General features: G+C 37.8%; 1 protein-coding gene across 9 annotated transcripts in view; it reads left to right on the top strand.

Moving 5' to 3' along the window:
* LOC131042126 (histidinol-phosphate aminotransferase, chloroplastic) overlaps positions 1-25421 on the top strand; it is a 39120-nt gene extending 13699 nt beyond the window's left edge. For 7 of the 9 annotated variants that reach the window (XM_057975478.2, XM_057975456.2, XM_057975492.2 and 4 more), the window contains 3 exons: positions 20833-20975; positions 21245-21385; positions 22076-22755. In XM_057975478.2, the coding sequence (XP_057831461.2) occupies positions 20833-20975; positions 21245-21385; positions 22076-22207 (416 nt within the window). In that variant the 3' untranslated portion in view covers positions 22208-22755. Of the gene's footprint in view, positions 1-20832; positions 20976-21244; positions 21386-22075; positions 22756-24795 lie in introns of those variants that run through there. The other 2 variants (XR_009105125.2, XM_057975470.2) reach the window with 2 other exon arrangements.
* Positions 25422-26492: the final 1071 nt, after the last annotated feature.

Genomic DNA, 26492 nt, shown 5'->3' with positions numbered 1-26492 from the left:
TTACACCCATTACAAAGCATTTAATGCTTGACCAATGATAAATTTACATTTGATGGGACACACGTCTATCCTTGAAAATTTGACCAATAAATGGTGACGGTAAGTACATCGAACTCTGTGCCCACATGTGGTAATTATCTTCTTTGATGGATGAGTTAGGAACATTGAATTTGGACGCCTTATCTTGATTGTGTTGGTGTTGGAAATAAGCCACACCCGGACCGACGATGGATTGGTCCAAGAGGGTCCAAGAGGGGCCAGTAGCTCAGTGGTAGAGCACTCCAGCAGCGTATGGAAGGTTGTAGGTTCGAGTCCTAGCTGGTCCATTTCTCAACATGGTATTAGAGCCAGGTCTAGGCTAGGAGCCCCAAGCACACAAGAGGTGTGGCTTAAGGGGGGGTGTTGGTGTTGGAAATAAGCCACACTCGGACCGACGATGGATTGGTCCATGAGGGGCCATAGCTCAGTGGTAGAGCACTCCAGCAGCGTATGGAAGGTCCTAGGTTTGAGTCCTAGCTGGTCCATGTCTCAACAGATTGAATGCAATTGGATAAGTGATGACTGGGTGCCACCTCAGCTTGTTTGATTTTTTTAACTCATCACAAGTTGTAGATGAATGAGGCATATCTCTTGATACTCAACATGTCCAAGCTCTTGAAGTGATAATGACTTTGCTCATGTTGATCTTCTAACTTTGATCAACTCTATTGAAACTATCTCTTGTCTTGATCACTTTCGTTCTTTTGGAGCTTCCGTTTGGCTATATTGGCAATGATTCTTGGATTTCCAATTTCATCTCAACCATCCCTCTCCATCATTCCTCCCTTCCACCCATCCTTCTTCCATCCTCTATCTTCCATCCCTTATCCCTCCATCTTCCTTCACCTTCCTTCCTTTATCATCTTCTAACCTTCTTTAACCATTTCCTAACCGTGGCATACACCTTCCCCAATTTCCTAACTTTCTTTCCCTAAACCCCTCTTTTCATTCACCCTACATCCTCTAACCTACATCTCATATCTCACACCCTTTACTCCCCTTAACTTAACCATCCACTACCTATACCCCATCTCTCACCTATCCTACTTTCCATTACCCCACTTCATATTTATCTTCTACATCTTATACCTCCCAACTACGTTTTCTCTAACTCACACCTCATACCATTTTTTCTCTTAGCCTACCCACCTCCTACCCCGAGCCTATCCTAATTCACCTTTCTTTCTACCCTCACTAACCCCAATCCTATCTTAGCCTACCTATCCTAACCTACCGTCAGCGCCTTAACTACCCCCTACACCCTACACCCTACACCCAACCCCTTTCCCTACACCCAACCCCTTTGCTATTCCCTTATAACTACCCATGTCCCGGTACCTCCTTTGCTATATGAAATCAATGCAAATCAAACCTGTCCCAGACCTGAAATTTATCAAATCAGGCATATTAAAGTCAGAAATCAGACTTAAATCAGGCCTGAGACACAAAATCAGATTCAAGTGGATGAAGATTTAAATCCAAAAGGGAGAAAGACTCAAAATCAGATGTTTTCATGATCAGAAAACTCATTTCCAGACTATCAAGAATGAAATCAGAAATTAATAACATCTATTTTTCTGGAAAAAGGGGTAAATTTGTGTATTTATAATCAATTCCCAGTCATGATTAAGATATTTTCATTGTCTTTTCAAGTCTGATACAAGCAGTCAGCATGAGGAATAATGGAAAAGCAACATCAAGGCAAAGGGTAGCAATCAACGTCAAGCATTCAAGGGTGGTGTATTGTGCAAGTCATAAGATATGCTTATAAAGACTCTCATAGCCTTGGAGAGATTTATGAGACCTTTGATAGTATGCTTGGCTAGATGAACCAAGCCATTTAAGGGATTCTAATTTGGGATTTTATGAGAAGCATCTTAGGCCCATTGTGACAATATGATGGAACACTAGGAATATCCCCCTTCAAATGGTAGCCTATGCTCTAAATGCCAAATGGTACGTAGCTAAGCTTGGAAGAGTGCCTCCATCTCATGATGAAGAGGTGAAAGAAGGCTCATGAAGGTTCTATAAAAAATGTATACTGATGAAGAATCCTTTTTACTTTGCACACAATGGCTTGCATTTGTCAATCTTCGTGGTCCAACCTTCAACAAACTAGAGATGAGGAGGAATAGAGCTACATTAGCTCAAATCGACCCTATTTGTTGATGGATGTGGCATGACAAGGATGCATTAGAGTTAAGGATACTTGCCACTCATCTTCTTTCATAGGTTTAGTTCTTCTGATGTAGAGAGGAATTGGTGCACATATAGCTTCATCCAATTAGTCAAGAGGAACCTTGCCTCTAGATGATCGAAGAAATTGGTGGCTAATGCCTTGTGGTTTAGGATTGACAAACTCCTAAGTCTTGTTAGACTCTAGCCTCATGTTGGAATGCTGAACTAGAATATGCCATACACATTGATGAGGATTGCTTGAGGCAGCCACTTATAATGGCAATGACTCAAACTTGAATTCCGATTTTGATACAACTTACCATATGCAGATGTTGATTAGGGACAGCTATATATTTTCTATGTTTTTGTCATTTTGTAGTTAAAACTTGCAACCTTTGGGCACCTTGTTGTAATTCTTATATAATATTATACTAAGTTACTGGTTCAGGTACGGAATTGCAGGTACGACAATTTTTTTTTCTTGGGTATGGGTATGGGTATGTCCGTACACACACACACACATATATTATATATATATGTTCAAACATCAAATTATAAAATATAAATTGTCACTAACATTATTACAATGATACAATCCATACAATGTAACTTTCCCATACTTAAATGATAAATCAATAATTGCCAATAAATATTCTTGTAAATGTAATTTGCAAAAATGATAATATTCAACTTTCAAGTCTCAAAATGTCATGTCACAATGATAATTCAAATTACAAGCCATATGGGAATTAATCTCCATATTCATCTTCATCTGAAGCATCAAGACCAAGCCCAAGGTCATCATCTGGTTCAAATTCAACGTCATTTGAACCACAATCCATTGGAATGTCACTCCCACTAGCTACGTCTCTCCCAAGTTCCATAGCTGCCTCATCTATAGAAACTTCGGCAAACTGTGCAACTGTAGCATCTAAATCAGCACACTTGGGCTAGATCCCAATTCCTTGTTGCACCCACATTATATTCATGTTCCTTATGTGACAATAGATGAAGGTTGGAGTGTATGTAGACCAAATCCTCTTCTTTCTTTGCATCCAAACGATTATGCTTGACTAAGTGGATGGTGTATGTACTCCAATTTCGCTCAGCTGAAGAAGAACTTGCAACCTGTAAAACATAATTATAAATTCTTAAATTATAAATAAAAATATTTTAATATGATAGCATCAAATGGAATTAGAAAACTAACAAAAATAAAAATAAAAATATACATACCTGGGAGAGAAGTTTAATTGCAAGAGGCTACAAGAAAATGGAGCCTTGACCATGTACATACTGTTGATTGTAACTAGGTAGAATGCGGATTCCAATTGCCTTAAGGCAAAATTGGAATCCGCCAAGGGCTGGGCCCTTCTCTCCCTTCTCACATGCCACACTAAAGGGAAACGTGTTCCCTCTAATAGGGCCGACCCTATAACTAAAAGACACACGCCACTCATAAGGGAAATGTGTTCCCTTTAATAGGGCCGACCCTATAAAGTAATAAAACAAATAAAAGGGATCAACACCAAGCCGGCCTCAAATAGGTCCTCTTGCCTCATATAAATAAACAACTACTTGACCTCATTAACACAATGATATCACATGCGATAATCATTCTGCAAGTGCGAAGATCAGAAAGAAAGAATTCTAAATGTGAAGTGAAGGAAGTGTGCATTGAGGCGATTGTTAATACAAGGGCGAACTTCAATAGAAGATGCAAATTGCAAGACATATGTGAAGCCAAAGACAATTTCCAGATCTGCTCATCTGAAGGTTATCTTGCTGCTATATGCAAAACAGATTCAAGAGGTGTATTGCTGTGTGAAAGGCTTAGACAAATTGGTGTGCCACATCAAAGCTACCAGCTAAGTAATGTACTGTTACAATTGGATATAATTCATAGTCAGATCTGAAGATCTGTTGGCTGGGTTTTTCCTCCTAGGAGGTTTTCCCAGGGTATTTGTGTGTTGTGTTCATTTTGTTCAATTTATGTTTATGTCTAAAGTATGAAAGTAATTAAACTAAACAGCAAATATATTGATTTAGTAATTAACTTCAGTTTTCTGAGTACAGGTTAAATCTGAAAGTCTAAAATTCAACATGGTATTAGAGCTAGGTTCGTACCAACCAGTGATCAAATTTAATCATGTAATTTCAGTCTCTTGTTCCTTCCTTCTTTGGTGACAGGTCCAAATAGAAATTAGATCTGAAGCAACACTGAAACCAAAAGAAAGAATTAGGTTATGGCGTGTTGATCAATGAATTAGGTCTTCAAACTGTGAACATCTTCCTTAGGCTGGAAACAAGTTTCATTGATCAGCGAACCTAATACAAATGAGGGCGCAGTTGCAACAATTAGGATATGATTCATCTTCGACCAATGGAGAAGCCTGCGTGGTAGTATTTGCAATTTGTGTGGAAGTCTTCGTCAGGTTGATAGTGAATTTGACACATTCAGATCTGATCATGAAAGGTTGTGTCCCTTTCAAAGGGCAGATATAATGAAGAGTTGCACTCTCTCAAAGGGTGCTAATTGTGGAAAGGGCACACATGATGAAGAGGTGTGACCTCTCCCTCACATTGAGAGATAAAGGAAAGGAATCAAAAGCATCCAGTGACATCACCATGGATTGGATCAGATCACAACTGTTATTAAGTTACAGACACTAACATCTTTGTTCTTTGTGTTAAGCATGGGGATGAGTTGAATATGTATGCTTAATATATGAAGCCTGATAATGTTCTTATGCAGAATTTAATTGTAATATTAATATAGATTGTAATATGTATGACAGTTTAATAATGCTTTTCTAACTGTTCATATGACGATTAAGTAAATTATGTGATGGAGTCTGTAATACCTTTCAATCTCACCATCCAATTATGGAGGGAGATTACAAGCAAGCAAGAGTACTAGGCTCTAGTAGGTACGTGTTGTGACCATTTCACACATCGCCCCATTAGAATGGGGACCCCTCTTTTGCTTTTGGTTTTGCTTTCTCTCTACTTGTTTTTCTCTCTGCTTTTAGGATTTTGAGTGAGTGAGTGGTCTGACTGGGCTGGCTGGATTAGGGCTAAACCTTGGAAGCTCGTTTTGGGTTTCTTTCAAGCTAAGTCTAGTCAAATTTTGGAAAATTGTTAGTCTACCTGAAGGTTCAAGATTGTCAAAATAAAACATACCTTTCAGGAGAGTCAAATTGGTTAGGTCAGGGGCAGGATGAATAGGTCTCAGGTCAGGTCTAGATTGAAGGAAGTTTTTTGGGTAAGGTCCTGTTTGTTTCTGAGTCTGAGTCAGCTACGCATGGTCAATGAAGAAAGGGAGTTGATTTGGTTAAGTTAAATGGAGAATGAAATGAATCAAGGGCCTGAAAATGTCAATTTTGCCCTGACCCTTCCAGAGGGTCCAGGGCGAAATTCTTTGTAGACTGGATTTCCTTCACAATTTTGACTAAGTTTTGACATGTTTGAAGATGAATTTATGTGTTCTTGCCTAGAGAGGGATTTGATCAATTTTGGAGAGCAAAGATGATGCCTGAAAGGGAATTCGCTCCTGACCCTTCCAGAGGGTCCAGAGCTAAAATCTTATTTGAGCTTATTTGTCACTAATTTTGGCTAACTTTTTATGTGCAGGGTCTCTTGGAATGAAGATTGGATGTCACTTGATACATTTGAAGATTTGGAAGCATGCAGTATGATGAATTTTGGAGGAAGGCAAATTCGCTCCTGACCCTTCTAGAGGGTCCTGAGTGAAATTTTGAATATCTCTTATCTTGCAATAAAAAAGGTCAAGTTTTGGGCATGAGTGAAACAAGGACAACTCCCTTTACCCTCCTGAGAAAGTTTCAACTTGAAAGGATGAAGGATCTCGCCTAAAACCTAAATTTCGCTCCTAACCCTCCCAGAGGGCCCAGGGCGAAAATCTTAGTAGAGGACATTTCTTGCTCAGTTTGGGCGAAGTGGAGTATCAAAGGCATAATGAAAGGTGGAAAGAACATGATGAAACCCCTAGGCACATTTGGAGATGAAAGAATGAAGGATTTTTGCCCAGGAAAGGCAATTTCGCTCTTGACCCTTCTAGAGGGTCCAGAGCGAAATTCCTTATAAACACATTTTTTGGCCTTTCTTGGACATGAAATCCTATTCCTAGCACAGTGCAAGATGAAATCTTACTTAGCAAAGAAGTTTCAAGGTGAAAAGTGAGAGATTTTGGTCAAAATTGCAAAATTTGCTCCCGACCCTCCCAGGAGGTCCAGTGCGAAATTCTCAAAAACACCTTTTTCTTGCAAGATCAAAACAATTTTTGTGGTTGGAGTGGATGTGAGGAAGTATGTTTTGTCCTTTGAAGATAATTTGGATAGTCAAGAAGAAGCAACCAAGCCTAGAATGGGAAAATCGCTCCTGACCCTTCCAGAGGGTCCAGGGCGAGAATCCAAAAACCTGTCTTTTCCTCAAAAGTTTGAGCGAAGCTGAGCCTAGGCATGGGTTTAAAACGATGTTTGGATTGCCTTGAAGTGAAGAGGGATTGTTGAAAGTGAAAGTTTTGAAGCCAAGAAGGAAATTCGCTCCTGACCCTTCCAGGAGGTCCAGAGCGAAATTTCCAAGTCCTCCCCTTTTCTTGAAAATTCAAGACAAAATCTTGCTATTAATGACTTAGATGGGAGGAGGACATGATGTTTTATGCCTTAGAAGTGATTTGAAGTTAAAAGAATGAAGGAATGTGCCTAAAAACTCAAAATTCGCTCCTGACCCTTCCAGAGGGCCCAGGGCGAAAATCATAAAATCAACCTATTCTTTTTGAGTTTTTGCTAAGACAAGGATGCACTAAGGTAGAAATAACCTTTAAGACCATAGATGAGTAATTGTTTGCTTTAAAACTTGATTATTCTAGGCCAAGGAGGAAAAATCGCTCCTGACCCTTCTAGAGGGTCCAAGGCGAAAATTTGAAAAACCCCTATTTTACCTTGCAGATCAATTCAAACTTGGGTGGATTGAATGAGGAAGAACATTGCGTAGCTATGAGTGGAAGATTCGACAAAAGTTGATGAAGGAGTAAGCCCAAGGAGAAAAAATCGCTTCTGACCCTTCCAGAGGGTTCAGGGCAAAAAACCTTAAAATCACCTTTTTCCTCCTAATTTGAATGAAACAAAGCCCGGAATTAAGTGAAAAAGCCTATTTGGAATGCCTTGAAGGGGTTTTGAACTTTAGAAAATGAAAATTTTGAGCCCAATTATGAATTTCGCTCCTGACCCTTCCAGAGGGTCCAGAGCGAAATTCCCCTAAATGCACTATTTCCTTCAAAATTTTGATGAGCCAACTCAGTGATACAAGGAAATGGACCTTGGAGATTGCCTTGGAAGAGTTCAATGATCAAGCTAAGGTGAATTTTGGCCTAAATTAAAAAAATTGCTCCTGACCCTTCCAGAGGGTCCAGGGCGAAATCATTAGGAAGCTCATTAAGCTTTGACCAAACCTTGATATTCCCTAATTTGCACTAAATCACCTAAATCAAGACATTTGGGAGGTTGAATTAAATTTGCATTAATGAAGGCATTGGCAATTTAATAAATTAATTTTTAGGCCTTGAAATAATTAAAAGATTCACCTTGGAGGCATTAAAATTAATTTTAAAAAATTAAAAAATACAAAATGAGCGCTCAAAATCATTATTATGCCTTTATAGACAAGTCGGCCACCTTTTCAAGGAATTTTTATTTATTTTTACCCCTTATTTGCCAAGTCGGCCTTGAAGGGATTAGGGTGAGCGCCCTATATAAAGGGGGAGTGTTGCTTCAAATTTCAAATCATTCATTCATTCCTTCTAGGTGCGATTTTGAGGAGCAGATTGAGGAGCGAAATCCAGCAGATTGGAGGCTAAATTTCCAGAATTTGCTAAGTGTTGAAGGATAATTTCCAGATTTTGAAAAGCTAGTGGAGGGTGAAGCTCTTTTGAAGGCTAGTGGAGGCGTAATTCATACAAAGGAGGACCATAATTTAACTCTTGTCCAGCAAAATCCGGTCTTCTTTCATCATTTTCCAAAGGTTTTATAGTTAAGCACTCAAGGGAAGGTATGGGGAATCATTTTGATGTTCTTATTCAAGGCTTGTTTTAAAGCAATTTTTTAGAAAAGGGTCTAAGACTTGAAAGTTTGATTCCATTCATAATTAATTGAGAAATGAGGAATTCTAGATTTATCATTAATATCTTGAAACTTCCCTTTGAAGAGTCTTAATTTCTACACTTTAAGGTATGATGCTTAAAGACTAACTTTGAAATTTTTGTGTAGGCATCAAATGGCGACCCCCAAAGCCGGAGGATCTACTAGTCGGCAGGCTCTCATCAAGGAAGATCAGAGGAGCGACGAATTGGAGACCAGGATTGTGTCCAAGTGGAGTAATATCGGAGACACCAACTCAGGAAACTTCAATGTGAAGAAGTTTCGAGAGGCCCCCTACATTGGCAAGCCATCACCTGTTGCGAGGAAGATAATTGAAAGTGGCATCATCAAGGTGGCAGGTTTCCCTCCTGCAGTAAAGTGTCATGAGCTGATGATCGAGTGTGCCCGCCATTATGACTCACAATCAAGGACGATCGTAACCAAAGACGGGAACATCTTAGCTTACCTTTCAGAGGAAGCTATAAGCGAAGCTTTTCATCTTCTAGACCATAAAGATATGATTTACAAAAGCTTAGAAGGAGCCAGGTCGATCTATGAAGATGATCCTGAGACTTGTCTGAATCTCATCAATAAGAATTGGTTGCTCAAGAGTCGGCCTTGCCTGAACAAGATTCCCAATACACCACATAGGATCGACTTCTAGGAGGAATACAGGGACTTGATAACTTTGCTCAATCGAGTTACAGGTGCTTCTCAAGCCGCCTTCTTCCAAAAGTGGATGTTCTTCTTCATACAAGTGATAGTTCAAGGAAAATGAATGCTTCATTGGGCCAGAATCATTAGCAATTGTTTGGATGTGCAATTGAGAAGGCTAAGACCCACCAAATCATTCCACTTGAGCTCATATGTTATGTATGCCTTAATCAGGAGTTTTGAGTATGCAGGGCTACCTCACAGAGGAGTGATCGGAAGAGGACCCGGAGAAATAAGGGTTTGTGATTCTTATGTACATCTGCATTATCCGCCTAGAAGTGACTACAAGTTAGTCAATGACACCTTCACGATGAACATTACCAGGATATTGCAAGGTGGGATTCACAATCGACTATCTTTGGATGCGCAGGAGCTTGTGAAAAAGTATGGTGCATGGTTCATCCAGTTTCAAAAATTCACATACATCAGAGTTCATGGGTGTCCTTCACCTCCCTACATGTTGCCAAGGTATTCAACAGACAGAATAATACTACTTGAGGTGACCAGACAGTTGGCAGCTTATGCGAAGGCATCCGGACACAAGCATGGAAATGGAATTCCCGTGCCCATCATACTAAGAAATTCAGTTGAGGTGTGTCCTAACACTCAAGCCTTGGAAGACGCAAAGAAGGAATTATCTTTATACTCATTCTCATTCTTTGCCTCGCGGGAGAATTTTGATCCTCATGGTTATATGGAGGAGACAGTCGACAGGAAGTACAAGCATTCATTTCAGGTGGAGGACTTTTGGATGAATCTCCCAGGTGATTTAGAGGTTAAAAGAAAGATGCATTCCAGGCTACCCTTAGATCTCATCAGGAAATGCAGAGTTTATAGAGTAGCTGATCAAACCCAGGATAATGGTAGATACCTCCAGTCGTCCTATGAGAAAGAAGACAAAGAAGTGAAGATAGATTGGAATGAGCCCGAGGTTTTAGACTTGAGAGCTTTGATGGCCCCCGTTTTATTCTGCACTCGCAGATGGGTGGATGTACAACATCAGAAGTTGAAGGAGTAGAATGTATCAATGACATTTACTTTGGATGCAAGGTCAGAAGAAGGAGAAGCAAGCATGAATGAGAATACTTCTCATTCCAACGGCTCAAAGAGGAAAGAAAGACATGAGAAAAGGGAACCCACTAGGAAGAAGCAGAAAACAAACCCCGATCACCCACCAAGCACATCTTCTCGACATGAAAAGAAGGCAAATCAAGGAGAAGATCAGGGGAAGATGGTATATGAAATTGATGAATCTATGGAATCCATGGTACAAAATGACAAGCAAGAAAAGGGACAGACACCTCAGCAGTCGTCGAGTCAATCTCCCCAAGTTGATGCTAATGAGCTACATGAAGAGAAGAATGATGATGAAGCGACATCTCCTTTCCGAGAGGATAAACCACTGCTTAAAGAAATACAAGTAAGGGAAACAAGATCTGCCATTCCGGATTGGTTAAAGGAGAGATTGACAAGGGTAGTTGTGGTTGAAGAGGAAGAAGATGTATTTGATTTGGAAAGCCTTATAGGAAACTCTCAAGAGGTAATGGAAAAGAAGAAGGCCACAAAGATGTCCAAGGTAATTAGAGATGAGACAGGATCCAGGAAATTGCAAGTAGCTACACCAGTAGTGGACAAATATGAGGGTGAGATTCTTGCAGATGACTATGACTTGTAAACATTTGAGCTTGGTCCACTTACCTCCGAACAAGCAATGGAAGAAGCAATCGATTCATTTGAAGCACTTAAAGACAAACTTAAGAAGAAATGGAAAAAAATAAGAAGCTTGAGAGAGGTCAGTGCTTGGAGAAGCTATTTTAGTCATCTCAATCAGCCCTTGAGACGTCAGGATCCAGCAGTATCCCCTTTACAAGCACTCCCTCTTGAATCAGTAGGCGAGGCAGAAAGGGTGAAGAGCTTGGTTCAGCTTATGAGCTCTTGGATTGATAAATCCCACATGGTAGCCGTTGAATTTGCAACAAGAATGATGAAGACAGTTCATCGAGCTATCCAGGTCCTTGAGATTATCCATAATCTAATGATAACTGTAGCTGCATTCACTCACACTAGAGATGTTATCATTCCTGTCCTACAAGTGATGAGACAAACACCAAGACGGATTCTGGCACAAGAAAAGATAATGGATGGAGGAACCCATAATCTCCTACAGTGGTCAACTCTGCTCCAGATGAAAGAGGTCCTTTTTGAAGACATCAACACCAGATGCAGTCAAGTTGAAGGTATCATTCATCCAATTCAAGATAAGGTGTTTGAGGTGTTGTGTACCATTCTTGGCAGGCGGATCGAGATTGAGACAGATGTGGACATCCAAGAGTTGGAGGAGAGAGTCAAGGTTATCTTTTGCAAAGAAGAGAATGTCATCACAGATAAGCAACGAGATCAGATGTACACCACTATGTTCCTGATTGAGAAGACCAAAGAACTTGAACCTGGATGGGAGACAACTCTTCTCACTGCTTTTGATCAAGTACTTCACTTGGAAGAACGAATGAAGAATCTTTCTGAGATTCCCATTGTTGAGATCGAGAGAGCTGTGTCCAGATTCATTGAATATGCTAAGAAAGATCATAGGAAAGGGAACAAAATTCTAGATGAAAAGTTGTTATAGGATGATGTGGCAGCTTAATTCTTATTGGTCTATGTTTCCCCGATATTTGTGCCAATTAATTATTGGCTATGCATTTAATGATGTTTATCTAAATGGGGACCTTTTTGTAACAAACCCTAATTAGGGTTTAGGTGTCAAAATCTCAGCCGTTGATCTTCTTTCGATCTAGGCCATTCATTGTATTTGAGGATGCTATATATACCCTCACTCATTTTCATTTTTTATAGTTAGAAGTTAGAAAAAAGGAGAGAGAGCTTAGAGAGAAAGAAGTAATTGTGTAGCAAGCTTGAGTAGTGAAGAAAGAATTTTGAACAATTGTTGTCTATTTGGCTTTGAGATCAATAAAATATTGAAGTTATGGTGTTTTATTGCAATACTTGTGGCTATCTTCATGATTGTTTATTTTCTTGAATCACTCTCAGTTGAAGTAGTATTTAAGTTTAAGTTTGAAGGACTAAGTGTTGTGCTTGATCTTTGGTGAGATTCACGTTCCAAACCACTAGCTTCTTACTGATTGTAAGGACGCCTTGTGTGGTCAACTAGAAATATTGAGATTGCTTAAAAATTCAATCATTTTGGAAGTATTGATATGTATCCCTATGATAGTATCTATATCCTTGATGATTTGAAAGTTATTGAATCACCTTAGAAGATCGCATCAATTCCAGTAGAGTTGTAATTTCTTGGCGATATTGAAATTGGTAGAATCTTACCAAGTCTAGCCTTCATTGAGTCATTCTTAGGATTAGATTAGCATTCCTTCCTTAAAACCCTTATCCTTTTGACATTTTTTTGAAAATCTGTTAGTGTTAGGAAAATCCCGTTCCTGCAGTTGAAAAGAGAGTAACACGGACAAGCTTTCTCTGAAAGTACGTAAGGCCCCTTGAAGAAACAACATATACAACGACCACTGGTGCTTATCCACACGTAGAGATCCTACAACGAAGAACCTTGAAGTCATCCCGATTGATCCTTTTCGCGACATCTTCAGCATTCAGAGACATTAATCAAGAGAGGATAAGGTACCTTTTGGGTATTTTATTCTGTGTTTGGTGGTGTACAAAATACACATCAACACTACGCCAACCCCAAGTGTGGGCCAAGAGGCCAAGTTGATGGGTCCTTGGTGCTCTTGGGCTTGTTGGAGAGGGATAGTCTCGAGGCACCTTGGGTGATTCTCCTTGAGCTCCATAATGGGAACTGGTGTAGGGAGAGAAATGGTTTCTCTAATCCTTCATATAACTATGATATGTATATAGTCTATCAAGGCATAATGGAAATGTTGACTAATCTGTTGTGCAGGGTCCAGACCAAGCTTAGCTGACAATAGTGTTTCCATATTGTAATCACTATGCACATATCTTAATATAAGAGGGTTCCATTAGGGGACATCTCACACACACACACACACACACACACACACACCACCGGCAGTTGTTGGAGTATGGAGTGCTGAAAAGGGCAAATTTGAAAATAATATTAGACTGCTGTTTTATGCTTGATCCGAAGATTAATTCCTTTGATGTATTTGCTGTTGGATGACTAGAGGTTTGGTCTGAAATACCTTTATATCCTTTATTCTAATTATTTTGATTATATACTGCAACTTTCTAATTGCTATTGATTCATGGAAGTATAGTTCTCTATCAAGCTCTCACTATCATTGCTTGGTTAGTATCTTCATTGGTAAGTATACTCACTCTCCTTGTAAACATTCTATGTCACCATCATGTGGTACTTCATTATTAAAAGGTATTAGTACTTCCTCATCTATGATTTGATTGAGTTTTGACTATCAATTGAATGATTTTATATTAGTTACATAAAACTGACTTTATCTGTTGAGTATTTGTTATCATGAAGTGTGAAGTATTATGGAAATTAATGATATACACTATATCCTCAATTGCTGACTTAGAATTGTTCTAGTTGATAACTATCGTACTTTTGTGAGCTAATTTTAGACTCTATTAGGTCATACTAATGGTTGAATGCATATACTCTCAAATCTGTGGAAACCCTGGTGAGACAGAAAATGAACATGACTTAACCCTTATGAGTTTCTTTGTACATCTTTCATGAAAAATTATATTTTTGTTATAACCTGTATGGTGATGTACAAGTTTCAGGTTGTATGTTATAGGCTGACTCTTTTAATTTGTGTCACATAAGTATTGTCTCGGCATTCTATGTATCATTGGTTATATTGTTAAAAGGGATGCATCTAACTTATCAGGAATGTTGTGATCCTCACCCAAGGTCATTTTTATATAACCTCATATAGTAGGTGATGTATGTTGAGGGCCAAGGCCATACTGACTTCAGAAATCCATAAGTTTGGATTGATGTGGCTTCAGAGGGAGCTTTGAAATAAGGCATAAGGATCTTCACACTCAATCAGAAGAAGTTTGAAGATATGTCATAATTGCGCCACGGGTCCAATTCATAAAAGGTGAAGTTGGCATTTCTCATCCTTGTTTATGAATACTTATGATACTATGATGCTTAGCTATCAATCTGATATTGAGGATTAAGAGGGAGCCCTATGATCTTCAATAAAACTCTTGGTATGAAAGAGTACTTGATAAACCTAGGTTTTTGTAAAGATTCTAACCTGTTCTTTAAAGTATTTGAAATGCTAATTTTGATTCCTTATGTGGATGATCTAACTCTGACTGATAAAGGTAGTCTCATGATTTAATATAAGAAAGAATTAGCTCAAAATTGAGATGGAAGATCTAAATCTAAAATGCATTACTTCTAGGTTAGAAGTGTGGAAAAGATCTAATGAAATTATTCTAAGTCAAGTTTTCTATTGTTATGTTAGAATTATGGATTGTAAACTTATATGGAAACTAACTTGAAGAAGTTGAGTATGTCTGCAGCCAACTATGATCTTGCAGATTCATCTGAATAGAGGCAGGTTAATTGGTGAGTGTTTCAGCTAATCAAAGCTAAGCATATTGTTTGCAGCTAAGCATATTTTAATATATTTGCAAGACACAATTGATTATGGGCTGAAGCTGCCATCATTAGAAGACTACTTAGGTTCAAATTGGTCAAAAAGTTTGTGGACAAGGAAAACACTTCAAGCATTCACCCGCTGCAATCTCTTGGACCTACAGGAACAATCCTCAGTTGCATTGAGTATTGCTGAAGCTAAATACATTGTTGTAAGTGTTGCATCAAGAGAAGCAGTGTGGTTTCTCAAAATTCTTGTTATGTTGTTTTGATTTATTATCAGGGTTGTATAGAGATACCTGACAATTCAGTGTTTTATGGCAGGATAATCCTGTGTTGCAGATGTGATGCTAAAAATGTTGTATATAAGAGGCATACACATATAATGAGACAATATAAAGTATAATTGAAAAACTTAATTTCAAAACTAAATCAAAGATGCAAACCATAAGCCTTCCTTGAAATGTCCCATTTTCCTCTATTCTTGAGGACCTTGAAGGTGTTGGATTAATGTGCTCTCAACGGAGCAATGACCTCCAAAGTGACAACTCAAGAGTTGAGTAGCTATTTGATCATGATTGACTATGGAGATGATATGAAATGCATGATTTAAGAAACTAGACTAACATGCTATGATAAATCCAAAAGCTAATTACTAGATAATTGAAATGTAAATTGCCTATAATAATGATGCCTAAATTGATATGAGATGGGATCCATATTGCTTCAAAATGGGGGATATTTATAGAACTTCCAAGGCCAAAGCTGAGGTGGCAGGAATCGACGGTTTAGATTTGATCTGAAGATATCAAGGGCCAAGATTGAGGAAGTTGGAGAAGAGGTTGGAGGAAGAGACACTTGTCATCTTTGAGGAGCCTTGCTCATGAGAGGGCAAGTGTCCAAGGGAGGAGACATGTGGCCAAAGTGCCATGTGTCTCAAAGAGAAAATATCCACACCATGGGAGGTTAGGATAAGGAGGTTAGAATGTGCAAGATAGGATAGGGTTAGTTAAACCCAAGGCTAGGTGGAATGGGTTAGGTTAGAGGATGGTTAGGTTAGGTGGTTAAAGTTAGGAGCCATGTGCTCATTTGAATTTAGAAATTCAAATAATTGGAAAATGGTAATTAATCTTAATTAGGGATTAGAAGAATTGATTAATATGGGGAGACATTAATTCAATTAATTAATCAAAAGGGGATATGAAATGAACTATATAAATAATTCATTTAGATTTATTTACTTAGTAGATGAATAGGGAAATTAACTACGAAACCCGGGGACGCGTCCCCTACCTGAAAACCCCCGTCCCAGTCCCGGGGACGTTTCGGGGACTTGGGGACGGCCAGGGGACGTCCCCCCCCCGTCCCCAAATTGTCAAAATTTTGAGGGGACGTCCCCGAAACGGGGGGACGGCTTCCCTAGCTGTGGGGGACATCCGTACGTCCCGGGGACGACTGGGGATGGATTGGGGACGTCCCAGCCGTCCCGGGGACGGCTAGACGTCCCCCACATCTAGGGCTAGGGAAAAATATTAAAATAAAAAAAGTCGTATTTTCAATTTTTTTTTAATGATGTTTTTTGCATAATTGAGGGAGTGAAATATCTCATGAAGGGTTTTTTGCCAATAGAAAAATAACACCCGACGGCGATGCCCCTTGACCCCAAGTTGGGGGCGTTGCCCCCAAACCCCCGTCAAAAAATATAGGGGGGAACTGCGCTGATGGAAGTAGTGAAAATTTAACCTCCGAGTCTGATTAGGCTCCATTATGTATTTTATTTCTTTAATATCTATTATGATATGCATATTGACAATGTGAATGAATTGAAATTCTGAATTATGAGTGCATATTGAGTATTGAGTCTATTGATAATGTTGTATGTTCGATGTTTGCATTCTAAAATGTTTTCATAGTATCATACACATGCTATATCCATGTTTTCATATGAATATGATGTATAGATGCATGCTTTATCCATGTTTTTATATGAACATTTAGAATTTTCCTATATATTTTAAATTTTCCCTATATTTTATATAGCCGTCCCCTTTGCCGTCCCCCCCGTCCCCAAATTTGGCAAAAAAATTTGCCGTCCCGGAAACTCGTCCCCCCGTCCCCCCGTCCCGGAAACTTGGGGTAACGTAGGAAATTAATTAAATTGCTTGTGAATTCAATTGGGAAGGGGAATTAATCAAATAACTGCATATTTAATTAACTATCTTCAGACCAATTTTAGGTGTATACAACAGATGTTCTCACCAAGTCTCTTGAAGCTTGAGTACTTCAAAAGATAGTCTTGGAGCTGTGAAGAACACTGCCTTGGTTGAGAGGGAGTCTCAACCTCAATGATACATTGTGATGTATCAACCACCCTCTGCGAGCAATGTAAGGTGGTAGTGTAATCTTCTCGGGGAGAAGAGTAATTGTTACCATCCTCTGCGGGCAATGTAAGATGGTAGAAAAGATCCTCTCCACCCTCTGTGAGCAATGTAAGGTGGATCCAGTCTATGCTTGTGTGTGAGTTGGAAGATTATGTTATGTAGTTCCATTCTATGCTTGTGTGCAAGATGGAAGACTACAATATTCTGATTATGTTTATTCCATTCTTTGCTTGTGTGCAAGATGGAGGATTATGTTTATTAGATTTCATTCTATGCTTATGTGCAAGATGGAGGACTATGTTTTCATTCTATGCTTGTGTGCAAGATGGAGGACAATGGTTATGTAACTCCACTCTATGCTTGGGTGCAAGATGGAAGATTATGATGTTACATTCTTCTTTGGGAGAAGACTGAGTTAAAGGCAATGAATGATGGATATGTGTGATGGATGGTATGGAAAGACTCCATGATGTGCATGAATAATTGTGTATGTATTCATGACTTGCAAGTGTGCATGTTAAAGTTTTGGATTCACCCTCCATAGGCAGTACAAGATGGATACTATGGGCTTCTATTTGTGGCTACTTGTTGTGATCCTCTCTAAGGAGTATTTGAAGTTGACAGCTAAGTTCGGATTACAATTTAAACATTGTATGTATTACTTAGGGCTGGACCCTAATCTTGTAACTTGGTTGTAAGGTTATCTTTCTCCCTAGTTAAGAGGGAGTGTTGATTGTAATTAGGTAGAATGTGGATTCCAATTGCCTAAGGCAACATTGGAATCCACCAAGGGTTGGACCCTTCTCTCCCTTCTCACACGCCACACTAAAGGGAAACGTGTTCCCTCTAATAGGGCTGACCCTATAACTAAAAGACACACGCCACTCATAAGGGAAATGTGTTCCCTCTAATAGGGCCGACCCTATAAAGTAATTAAACAAATAAAAGGGATCAGCACCAAGCCGGCCTCAAATAGGTCCTCTTGCCTCATATAAATAAACAACTACTTGACCTCATTAACACAATGATATCACATGCGATAATCATTCTACAAGTGCGAAAATCAGAAAGAAAGAATTCTAAATGCGAAGTGAAGGAAGTGTGCATTGAGGCGATTGTTAATACAAGGGTGAACTTCAATAGAAGATGCGAATTGCAAGACATATGTGAAGCCAAAGACAATTTCCAGATCTGCTCATCTGAAGGTCATCTTGCTGCTATATGCAAAACAGATTCAAGAGGTGTATTGCTGTGTGAAAGGCTTAGACAAATTGGTGTGCCACATCAAAGCTACCAGCTAAGTAATGTACTGTTACAATTGGATATAATTCAGTCAGATCTGAAGATCTGTTGGCTGGGTTTTTTCCTCCTAGGAGGTTTTCCTAGGTTATTTGTGTGTTGTGTTCATTTTGTTCAATTTATGTTTATGTCTAAAGTCTGAAAGTAATTAAACTAAATAACAAATATATTGATTTAGTAATTAACTTCAGTTTTCTGAGTACAGGTTAAATCTGAAAGTCTAAAATTCAACACATACCACTACTCATTAGCATCCATCCCATATCTGGCTTGAAGAGCTATAGCATCATGATATTTTGTAGATACAAACTAGCCAAACTCCCTCAAGACAATATTTCCAGTCTCCTCATTTGAATATATCTGATTAAAGGCAGCCCTATAGCCAGTAGGAACCTTCGCATCTCTATATGGTGGCACCCTCCTTGGTGTTGCAAGCATCTTTGCGCTATAAAACTTTGGTGTCAAAGCAAATGCTAAGAGATGTAAAGGGGTGGTCATCTTGTTCCAATGAATGGTCAACAACAATTTGTTGCACAACTTTGAAAAATGTTTCCGTTAGGTCATTGCCTTTTTTTTGGTATTATTTCTCTCATTTTCTCCACCATGCTATCCATGCCATCATAAATTTCACCCAAATATGGGCGATCAGTATTGGCATACCTAATCATGCTCATGATGGGCTCAGTGAAACTCAACACATATTCCACACGATCTCACCATACATCATCAAGGATCAATGCTCTTACTTTTTGAGCTCTTCTTGTGTTGGATTGCTTCCATACACTCCACAAGGTGTTGACGATCATAGAACTCAAGGCCTCTCGCACCTTCACAAGTTGCCTTAAGATGAGCATTTGAGATGCAAATTGTGTTTCAACAACCTAACATGGCATAAAAAAATACACGTCATATATCAACTATAAAAAATAAAAACTAAAAAACTAAAAAATAAAATTTAATTACCTTCAACAACTCCAACTTGGAGAAGCTCTTGAATATGGCTTGTGGCATATGATGATTAGTCACAAACATTTGAATCTCCTCGCCCTTCGTGTACACTTGTTTCACCCAATCATTTTGTGTGCCAATCTTTTGCATGATTAAATTGAGTGAGTGGATTGCACATGGTGTCCAAAAAATGTGACCATATGTAGTCCCAACTGCCCTACAATTTGTAGCATTGTCCATTATGACTTGGACAACATTTTTAGGCCCCACCATGTCAATGGATTCTATATGAGGATATTGTCAATGAAACTTGCATCTTTCAGTTGCCCCTCAGAATCCATCACTTTCAAAAACATCGCCCCTTTAGGGCACACTGCTATAACATTGATTAATGGCCTATTTTTACAATCTTTCCATCCATAAAAATGATGGACAGACCAACTTGCCGGACCCACAGAGAACCTGGGCATCAAGAACACACCCGGGTCGTCAGACCCATAGAGAAACCGAGCGCCGAGAACACACTCAGGTCAAACCTTGGTGTGAACCTAACTCAAACTGGGACTCAGCTCGTACCGGTACCGGAATCCAGCGCCAACCAGAAGAACCCAATAACTATAACATATATGCACATTGATAATGAAAGCATTTAAATTTTGTCAATTTGTTTGTCAATTCTCATATGAAATCTCAATTCAAGTCTAATGTTATGTATTAAGGTTGTATAATGTCTATGATGAATGCTTTATTATCATACGAATATTTAAAATCTCTTTATATTTTAAAGAATTTCCTTATTTTTCATTTTTGTAATAGCCATCCCCTAAAATATGGTCAAAAAACATCCTGTACCAAAAGCATGTCCCCTGCTGTACCCATCCCAGAAACTTGGGGGAGGATAGGTTAAAGAATATCGATGCCATCCTGCAGTTTCCACTTGGATAGCCAGATAGGACCCAGCTCCAGACGACTGTTAATGTGAAGAGTTTGATATATAACGATTTAATGCAGCAACATAGAAAAAACCAATTTAATAGCTTTTGCTCTTAATAGCCTTAATGAGGTCAGAAAGAAAGACCTTAAGGAGGACCTTTTTCTTTCTTGTTTGATGACCGGGGAAATGTGTCTCCCACAAAAGACATTATGTAACTAGTGGTTTTTGTGATGTTTCCTGTTTTTGTGCTTCTTTTCTCTGCTCTGCTATTAGTTTCTTGTTAGCTGCTGTTTGGGTTTTGCTCTTTGTAGCCTTGGGGCCTGCTTTGTAATACAAGTTGAGATCTTGGTTTCCCATTTTAATGTTTCAAAATTATAATGGCTTTTGTACATGATTCAAACTTAAACCTTAATTAAACTAATTGTTTTTCCCTAATTGTGCACTACATTAAAAAAAATTAACATGTGGAATTTTTTGTTGTACCTTTGTTTCAATGCGTTGTTTTACTAAAGATCTCACTTCTAGGGAATTTCTTAGCTCAATCAAGTGAAGAAACTAGTTATGGGCTAATTTCAGTACAAATGGTGTTTATAGGTTTAGCAGGCCTTCGAGTTGGATATGGAGCTTTTCCATTGAGCATTGTGGGATATTTCTGGAGAGCAAAGCAACCATACAATGTTTCTGTTGCAGCAGAAGTTGCTGCATGTGCAGCACTTAAAAATCCCACTTATTTACAGGTGGGGTTAGTTTATCTTCTGTTTATCCTGTTGTTTGGAGAACAAACAATTTTTGACACTGATGCTGACCCTGTTATGTTGCTTCCTTTTTGACATGTTTGAGTGCTTTTGATTGCTTTATTCATTATTGTAAAATAAATGCATGAGAGTTCCATTGCGGCAGACTTTCAGAACGTGTGCTTCTGAAATCATGATTTGGGAATCTTTAGAATAAAAAATTGAGTGGCTATTTTCAGTTGAAATATGAAATTGTATTACAAATTTTGCAGAAGGTGAAAGATGCACTGTTGGCTGAAAAGGAGAGACTATATTCGCTCCTGCAAGAAGTACCGTACTTGAATCCCTATCCAAGCTATTCAAATTTTATTCTTTGTGCAGTAACCCAAGGAAGGGATGCCAAAAAAATTAAGGTATATTTCTTGGCATGCTTTTGTGATTTTGCTCACTGAAACAATATGACATGCACGGTTCTCTCATCATCTAGCATCTATGTGCAAGTTTTTGTTTACTTTCTATCTTAATTTTTTGTATAGGCTATTCATCTCAGTTTGTTTATTCTTATGTTGGACACACATTGTTTTTCCATCCTTCTAAATGGAAAAGGAGATTTTGTGACACCCAAATTTGGAGTTACAGGTTGCTGCCTGCCTTCTACTGATCTCTCATCATCTAGCATCTATCAGCAAGATTTTATTTACTTTCTATCTTACATTTTTGTTATAGGCTATTCATCTCAGTTTGTTTATTCTTATGTTGCGGACACATTGTATTCCATCCTTCTAAATGGAAAAGGAGACTTCGTGACACCCAAATTTGCAGTTACAGGTTACTGCCTGCCAGTTGGGCATGTATCTAAAAAATTTTCGTTGAAGCAATAAGTGGAGATTTTTTGCAACCTATCCTGTATAAACAATCTATCATTGGTACTTATGTTTGTGTACTATTGGCTATATAAGTTGCTGCCTGAAAGGGGCAACTCATACTTATTAGATCATCATTTTTTGTGACTATATGACAGGATTATTTTAAAGTATAAAATGTGTTTCTGAATTGTATGCTTTGGATTCAGATGTTTATAATGGTTTATTGTTTATCTACAGGAGGACCTTTCTCAAATGGGAGTGATGATACGCCATTACAATAACAAAGAATTGAAAGGTTATATTCGTATCTCAGTTGGAAAGCCAGAACATACAAATGCTCTAATGAACGCTCTGAGACTTGTTTCATGACTAAAGTCAAATTCTTATGGCAGAGCAAGTTTTAATGTCAATTATTTGAGAGGATTGGCCAAGGGAAGTTCTATTGGAAGTGTTTTCATGATTTACCACCTACATATATGTGAAAATTCTCTTCAACGAGAGCACCCCTTTTCATTTGCCTGAGACTGTGAGCAAGTAACAGTATATTGGAAAGGTATCATTACGGAAATTTAAATTTGTTCTTGTAATTCAACTTGTCATTGCATGAATTCGTTGACTTTTCCTCAAAATCAGTGATTTGCAGTCTACCTGACTCTCATGATATTTAATTTTCAACTCAGGTAGATAAAGCTTCCACTAAAAGGGTATTTTTGTTAAATTGATGTGAAAGGAGTGTTATTGCAGAATTTGAAATGAAAAACCTCGTTAAAAAGAGGAGCAGGCATCTCTCAGATTCGTCCAATCTGCCTAGCTTTTTTTCTTTATCTGTGAAAAAAGTTAAGCAGTATATTACTTAAATGTTTGATTCTGTACACTCCTTATGGATAAATATATAGTAAGTGCTAATATTTGGAGCAGTTGTGAATGTTTAACTTAATTTTCTTTTGTTCTTCAATGGAGAGGAGATATGCTATCCCTAAATATCTCAAGTGTTACCCCTAAAAATCTCAAATTCAATCAGACAAGGATGTGGGTCGAGATCATTACATTATATCAAAAGTTGTAAATGCTATGATTAGCTGATTGTGTTACATCCCTTTACCTGAGCTTTTTATTTATTCTTGACAGTCGCATGTTGTCCATTCAAGTTTTTATTGTACCTCTTAATTGTATTTGTTTACTTTATGATCCCGTCCACACACACTCTGAATATAGTTACCCTTGTTCTCGCGAATTTAATGTAGGGACTACCAAGATTACTTCTTTTGTCAAATCTTGTAAGTAGCTTTGTTAAACGTGTTATTATCCCGTCTTTATTTATATGGCCACAAGTATCATTAAATTTTGCAGATGGAAGCTCCACAAATTTACAGTGTGGAATTGCAGCCCCCAAAGGTACTCAATGTTGGCTAGATTACACAAATATGCTGGGGAGACGTATGTTCTATAACAAATTTACAAGCCATTCAATACTAAATGGCTGCGAAAGCTTTTAGTGATTCACTTGCATTCTTTGATATATATGCTGAAATCCAATATAAAAGATATCCTTTATGAGTATTTTGCAACTATGAACAATGAGAAATCGACAATAACCCATTTCGTAGTTTATTTTTCTCCCCGCTGCGAGCCATTGTATGCTATGCCTACACCTTATAAAAGAATGATCTTACTTCATGCATCGGATTTATGAGCATATGAAGAACCTGAAATATATTGGGATCCTTAAAGATTTGATGTATTCTCTTCGCAGGATATGAGAATGCCTTGATATTTTCTTGAGAATAAGGCCTTTCTAGGATTATTGATTATGTAATCTTTTAATTACAAGGTGCTTGTACTCGCAAATTGTGGGATAAACTGAAAATTTTGATCTTTTAATGATGGTTGATGAGATTCTTAAACGTTACATCTTGGATGGATCTTCTCTAAATGACTTCACTTGCAATTTATACACATGTAAGTGTATATATATATGAACACATGTGTCTGTATATATACATATACAGATCCACACACATATACACTACATATAAATACATATGCATATACGCATCCACACACACACTACATATACATAATACATATACGTCGACAACTCAACATTGAGATGTCCCATCTTAATGTTAACTTTAGGAAATATCTTAATAAAGAATTAGGAATTAAATGATCACTTCAAAATAACCAGTATAAGTTGCAATAATAGCCTATTCAAAACAGACATAATAGTGTATGTAGTAATTTTAAAATTTAGTTTTGCCCGTTATGAGATATATGTTGACGTATATTTTTGTCTCTATAAAAGATACATACAAACCTTTTTTTTAATCACCAGGAAGAAAAAGAAATTATATTGTTTTTCTTTCACTAGAAAGATATTATAAGCAATAAAAATTGTATGTCAAAATACATTTAGAGGTGACAATATAAATTAACTAAGAATTTGCACGTAAAAGGGTAAAAAATTGAAGTCGCAACTTATAGTTGAAAACTATGCAAATGCAAAACTATTTAAGTAATTGTTGAAAACTATGCAAATGCAAAACTATTTAAGTAATTGTTAGTAGGGTGGCGATTCCTAATGCGTTCTACTTGTGCATTTACTTATGTTAATCCGAAGAATGTATGTTAAGAAGCTAGAGGTTTTTTAAACATCTAAATTGTGTAAAGGGTAATACTTAAACATGCAAAGTTTCTATATCAAGCTCATAATTAAATTATCACACTTTCAAGATCATAACAATTAATTGAAAATATTCTTTTCCTCGAGAATTGAATTTTATCCAACATGTAGGTATTGGTTCTTTAAGACAATTATTTGTGATGGTTTGATAAAACTTGGAATTTAGGTGTTTCAACTTTTTGCAAGTCTTAACATTGAATTATTGATTTATTTGTTTGATTATTATTGTATCTTAATTTTTTCTATTTACTTACTGTGTCAAGCCATTTTGTAGGATCTATTGGTTGAGCTACCATCATACATGGAGGTGACTAGGATTACATGCATTTTAATTTGATGAAAGTATGTGCCTCATTTGGTGGACCATATTGGAGGCTTATTTGATGGCTTTTTGTCATAAGTTGCAGGTTTTAATTGTATGATGGCCTATGACAAGTTTTGACAATTTTGATGTGTGATGGGTTATGAAAGGTGGGCACTTTGCAATGGAGGTGCCTATGCATGCATGTAGGCACATTGCTTGTTGAAGGGGTCCTATGCTTGAGGAGGTAGGCGTTGGAATTAGAAAAAGAAAAAGAAAAAGAGTTGGGTTTTGCATATGATAGTGCATTTCATGCAAGGTGGTTACATGCATCCAAGTGCAGAGACTCAATATATGAATACAAACATTGGAACATGTGCCGGGTGGCAATCTTAGCATCCATCTTCTATTCATGGAGTTTTATATATTTGGCACTTCAACATCTTGTATGTAGAATAGGTTAAAGATTTCTAGAGATATTAATATGTTGTTGGAGTTACCTCAGATTCTTGTTGATTGAAGATTCTTGTAGGTGAGCTTAGCTTTGGAGATTGTATTGAAACCATGTTTTGATTTTTGATAATGCAAATGGTTATGCTTTTGGAAGTGTTTTTCTCTCATAAGGGTTTTCCTCATGTATATCTAGTGTTACTTGCATGTTTATTTTGTTACTCGTATATGCATTTAATAATTGTAATTGTGTAAGGGTTTGCAAGACATTTTTGCACTATCTCCCCCACTTTGTTTGGTGTAGCAAGTTGTTTCCTTTTACTTGACCTCCAGTTGGTAGTAGAGTTTGACTAGTTTTGATCTCGTTGTTGGGTTGAAGGGTTTTTTGTATTGATCTTCATTTGAGGGAGAGTTTTTGCAAAAAAAAAAATTGTGACCTTGTAGGAGAAAGAGGGCAAGCACATTAAGAAGGATTGAGATGGAAAAGTTCAATGGCAATTTTTTTGAGTTGTGAGTTGTGGAAGCTCAAAATGAAAGATATGCTAGTAGATAGAGATCTATGGGTCGTAATATCTAGTGCAAACCTCACCAACACGACTCAAGAGAATTGAGAGCTATTGGATTAGAAAGACAAGGGTTTGATCATACTCTAGTTGGTAGACTTCATGTTATTAAATATTCATGAAGAGAAGATTACAAAAAATCCATGGAAGAAGCTTGGTGAGATTTATTAGGTTGAATCCTTGGTAAACAAGTTGTTCTTGAGGAAGAAGCTATATATTCTCTAAGAATGGAAGGAGAATTTGTGGCTAATCACTTAAATACCTTTAACATGTTCATTGTCCAACTGGATTTTGTTGTGTGAAGATTGAGGATGAGGATCATTGCATGACATATTATGTTCTTTGCTAGACTCGTGGGATCACCTTGTGATGCCCATTGAGAGTACCACTACCATCTTTAAGAATGATGAAGTGGTTGCATTGTTGTTTTCAAAAGGTGTGAGAAAACATTTCAAAATGTCTAAGGAGCCCCATGTTGTTTGTGGTAGAATGAAGGAGGAAGGCAAGAAGGACAAGAAGTCCAGATTCAAATCCCCCTAGATATCAAATTCTCTTGGAAAGTCCAAGATGAAGTATTGGAATTGTGGCAAAATTAATCATTTTTTGCAAAGAATGTGAGGAGTAAAAGAAGAAAAACAAAAAGAACACCTTCGATTT

The sequence above is a fragment of the Cryptomeria japonica genome, chromosome 5 (assembly GCF_030272615.1).
Source record: "Cryptomeria japonica chromosome 5, Sugi_1.0, whole genome shotgun sequence".
NCBI lineage: Eukaryota > Viridiplantae > Streptophyta > Pinopsida > Cupressales > Cupressaceae > Cryptomeria > Cryptomeria japonica.
This window is presented reverse-complemented; position numbering and strand designations above follow the sequence as displayed.